Below are 4,880 nucleotides of genomic sequence, written 5' to 3' on the forward strand. Positions count from 1 at the left end.
AAAAAAAAAAAAAAAAGTATTTTATAGCTAATCCTGTTATACTCCTCTGTAATAAAAATATTACATGTACAAATACTCAAATTTAAACATTTCTTGGGATCAGGCTGGGCACAGTGGCTCACACCTGTAATCCCAACTTTGGGAGGCTGAGATGGGTGGATTGCTGCCGTCCAGTAATTTGAGACAAGACCAGCCATCGTAGAGAAACCCCGTCTCTACTAAAAATACAAAAATTAGCCGGGTATGGTGGTGGCCTGCACAGATAATCTCAGCTACTCTAGAGGCTGAGGCAGGAGAATTGCTTGAACCTGAGAGGTGGAGGTTGTGGTAAGCCAAGATCGCACCACTGCACACCAGCCTGGGTGACAGAGTGAGACTCTGTCTCAAAAAAAAAAAAAAGTTTCTTCTCCAGTTATTCATCAATTTTTAGAAGTACGTAATTGATTCTAATTACATAGAAAAAGAAATTTTTTGAATGCATTGCTCAGTGAGATGGATGGTGCACTTTTATTTATTTGTTTTTATAATTAATTCATGTATTCATTGAATATTACTGCTAGCATGAGGCAGAGTTCAGCATCAATTCTATTTCCACTTTTCATTGTTATAGTTGAAGTGCTGAGCAACCTTGTTCACACGTGATGGGAATGGAACAGGATTGCCAGATTTAGCCTCTCTTTCCCATCTACTCCTCACCCCACTAATATGTGGCTGTTGGCTGAAGTTAAATGTCAACTATGGAAAGCCATTTACAGAGGAGTAAGCAGTTGTTGTTCTTGTCTGTCCTGCATTTGTCCTCCCATCTGTCTACTCTTTGGGGGACTGCCAATTCCCCCCGGCAAATCCAGTGGTGCTGGCAGGGCTGCCGGTCACAGGGCTCTACCCTCCCAGGATGGGCGTGGAATGCATCCTAGCCAATCACAGTTCGCCCTGACCTGAGATTGGGCCAAGAGGTAGGTATGTGACCCAAGGAGGGCCAATCAGAATCTCCGTATGGGATTTGACACATAGTCATTGGAAGAAAGACGCTTTCACTTTCTGTTTGATTACAGCCGTGATGATGTAGCCCCGGGACTGTTGGCAGGCACATCGGCTGTCTTTTCCTGCTTGGAGAAAGCCTGGCTGCAACTGGAGAGAGAAAAGCCAACCCTTGGAAGGGAAGTAGAGTCAAGAGCAGCAAATTCTGGGTCTCCTGATGAGGTGGTTTGAGCCCCTGAATTCGGTCATCTCTGAAGACAGCTGTACCCCTGGATGTCCCAGTTATGTGAGCCTATAAACTCATCCTGGTTTTTAATCCTGTTTGGGTTGCTTTCACTTTTAACCTAAATAATCTGATTAACAAACTATAGTAGTTTTCTATTGCTGCTGTTGAAAATGACCACACACTTAGTGCGGTCGTATAAATTTCTGATCTTATAGTTCTGGAGGTCTGAACTCTGAAATAGGTCTTAAAGGTGAAAGTCAAAGTGTCAGCAGAGCTGTATTCCTTTAAAGGCCCTGGGGAAAATTAGTTTACTTGCCTTTTCCACCTTGTAGAGGCCGCCTTCGTTCCCTGGCTCCTGGCTCCTTCCTCACATCACTCTAACCTCTGCTTCCACGGTCACATCTTCTCTGACTCTCCTGCCTCCCTCCTATAAAGATCTTCGTGATTACACTGGACCCACGGGGATGATCCAAGATGACCTCCCTATCTCATCCTTAACTTACACAGGCAGAGTCGCTTTTGCCATGTGAGGCGACATAGTCACAGGTTCTGAAGATTAGGGCAAAGACATCTTTGGGAGCCATTAATTTGTCCCCCACACATATTCAAGAAGAAGAATCATACTTGACCACTGAGAAGGTCACTTTTAATCACAGAGCGAAGCGCCCTCCTTTTAGGTGGCCCCAACAGGATTTCAGTACCAGGTTCCCCAGCACTTACCTTGGAGCCGCTGAGGGGGATTTCCAGCGTCTGGTGAGCCTGGGGTCAGCCGGTCTTTTTCCTGTGTCTCCGCAAAGTCTGCTATCGGCCTAAGAAGAGCCAGTGCTCCAGAACATTCCAAGTAATTGCCTTCAAGGTACAGCTCGCTGGGGAAGGGAGCAGAATACATTGTCTATTTTATGTTAGTTCTACTTCCTCAAATTTGGATTTAAAGTTTTCATCTGATGAAATAATATACCTAGTCATAAAATAATAAAGAAATAATCATAATAATTAATTAATAATAGGCCATGTCATAAAAAATAGACCTAGTGACTATGTCAGCTGGCCAAACACATATATTCAGTATGACACCACTAATTTTCAAACTTAACTAAAGGACCTTCTCTTATGGTTAAGAAAAGGCAAGCAAAATAACAAGAATGGAGAAAAGATGATTAGATTCATAACAGATCGTATAACTCAAGACAGAATAAAGCCAAGATAAGAAGGGGGCAGCGGGGGACACGTCTCACCAAATGGCACTCTGGCTGATGACAGAACCCAGCCTTAGCCCGCTCTGAGGTCCCAGACCACAATAACGCAGACTGAGGCCTTGAAGCCTTTGGTTGTTCTCCAGGCCTGAGAAAATGCTCTCAAGTTCTTCCTTTCCAAATCTACAAAGAAATGACAGTGCCAACTTAAATAACAGAGAGGCTGTCTAAAAGGAGCCTGTTTATTCAGAACTGGAATTGCAATGGGAATGGGAATACACAGGCCATGGTAAACTATACACATATTCAGGGAGGCAGAGGAAGACAAAGGTCTTTCAATGAAAGGTGAGGAGGATTACATCATTGTTTTCAGATAATTGTCCTTGACTACAAGGATCAATAACAAGGGTGGCACCAAACTGAGGTTGGACAGTTGCTGGGTAGATGTCCTCGTAGAAGTATTTTTTTGTGTAAGGTTATGATGGACTTGTGCAAGGCTGTGGTTGTTGCAGGGTCTTTTGTGATAGTTCTTGTTATCAGGCATTTATGCATGAGAGCCCTTCTTTCATGGCCTTCCCTGGCTGTATTTGTCAGGTTTTCTTGTTGTTGTTCAACACAAGTGACTCCATTTTAATCTGACAATTTTCACAATAGAAACAAATTAGTGACTTTTTTTCTTTTTCTTTTTCTTTTTCTTTTTTTTTTTTTTTTTTTTTTTTTTTTTTTTTTTTTTTTTTTTTTCCCCAAAAAAAAAAAATACCTTTTTTTCTCTTTTTCTTCCCTGAAGTAGTTTTCACTGTTACAGCTTCAGACGATTTTGTAATCTGATTCAAAGTCGAACTTCCTCTCTGCTTGGCTGGTCGAGAAAAAAAGGCTTTTTAAAAAGCAGCCTGTTGAAAGTGAAATGAATGGGTTTCTGACACACCTTGATGTTGGTTATGGCCTTTATTTTATGTTCACTGTAGGCAGAGATATTTCTCACAAAAGGGACTGATCTGACCTCTTGTCAAGATCACATTCACTTCAGTCCTGTGGTTTTTTTTTTTTTTTTTTTTTTTTTGAGACGGAGTCTCGCCCTGGCACCCAGGCTGGAGTACAATAGCGCCATCTCGGCTCACTGCACCCTCCGCCTCCCGGGTTCAAGTGATCCTCCCACCTAAACCTCCCGAGTAGCTGGAATTACAGATGTGCACCACCCCACCCGGCTAATTTTTTTGTATTTTTAGTAGAGACAGGATTTCATCATGTTGGCCAGGCTGGTCTCAAACTCCTGACCTCAAGTGATCTGCCTGCCTCAGCCTCCCAAAGTGCTGGGATTACAGGTGTGAGCCACCGCACCCAGCTGGGTCCTGTGGTTTTTGTGTTTCTTTCCTTAAAGTCTCAGGGTGAACATGCAACCAATTAGAACCCCAAGAACCATCCTGCCAGCCTCCTGTTGCTTATTCTTTACATTTCAAAGCTGCCATCTATAAAAGTAACTCCAAAGCCCTGGAATTGGTAAGAATGTAGCAGGGAGGAACACTTTTTTGGCATGTTTAAAGCAACATATGAGAACATATCACTCTGGAGTCATTCTGGACTCTTCCTTTCTCTTGTACCCTACATCCAATTCATTAGGAAGTGGGATAATGCAGAGTCTGACTGCTTCTCGCTGCCTTCCTTGCTATTGCCCTTCTCTTACCTGGGTAGACAGCTCTCTCCTAGAGGACAACGGCCACCCAACAGGCCTCCCTGCCCACCTGCACCGATTCCTGCCCACAAGAAGAAAAAGGAATAATGTAAAAATTGACATTTTACTTACATTTCAATTCTACTTATTCTGCAAAATCTTGTATTAAAAAGTATTTTAGGCTGGGCGTGGTGGCTCAAGCCTGTGATCCCAGCACTTTGGGAGGCCAAGACAGGTGGATTATTTGAGGTTAGGAGTTCAAGATCAGCCTGGTCAACATGGTGAAAGCCCATCTCTACTAAAAAAATATAAAAATTAGCTGGGCATGGTGGCTCATGTCTATAATACCAGCTACTTGGGAAGCTGAGGCAGGAGAATAGCTTGAACCCAGGAGGTGGAGATTGCAGTGAGCCGAGATCACCCGACTGCACTCCAGCTTGGGTGACAAAGTGAGACTCCATCTCAAAAACAAAAACAAAAACAAATAAAATTTTATTTATACACTGTAGCAAGTAATTAAGATTAAGAAAACAAACTTGTCATTGGGTCCTAAGGCATTTTGGCCCCTTTGGTTGTCATCAACTGAAAGCCACTGTGGCTGACTCTGGCCTGAAGGAAGAGTTACCGAGAGGCCTGGGAGTAACTCACAGAACAGGAGATCAAACATTTGGTCCTCAAAGAGCAGTGGTCTCAAACATTTTGTTCTCATTTTGTTTAATATTCCACATAGAGGAATATTAAAAAGTTTATGTACTATCTTGTACATTTTTAGGTTGGTATCTAAGTTTTTCATCATCACTTTTTTTTTTTTTTT

At 42.6% G+C, this 4,880-nt stretch overlaps 1 protein-coding gene across 1 annotated transcript in view; it reads right to left on the reverse strand.

Annotated features, from left to right (window-relative positions):
- Positions 1–1,898: 1,898 nt before the first annotated feature.
- The window catches only part of LOC105523395, a 23,725-nt gene continuing 20,743 nt past the window's right edge, over positions 1,899–4,880 (reverse strand). Inside the window, exons 4-5 of the mRNA XM_011958219.1 lie at positions 2,440–2,580; positions 1,899–2,070 (exon numbers count right to left, since the gene is read on the reverse strand). Coding sequence (XP_011813609.1) covers positions 1,899–2,070; positions 2,440–2,580 — 313 coding nt within the window. The remainder of the gene's footprint in view (positions 2,071–2,439; positions 2,581–4,880) is intronic.

Source organism: Colobus angolensis, unplaced genomic scaffold (assembly GCF_000951035.1).
Source record: "Colobus angolensis palliatus isolate OR3802 unplaced genomic scaffold, Cang.pa_1.0 Scaffold46, whole genome shotgun sequence".
NCBI classification, from domain to species: Eukaryota; Metazoa; Chordata; class Mammalia; order Primates; family Cercopithecidae; genus Colobus; species Colobus angolensis.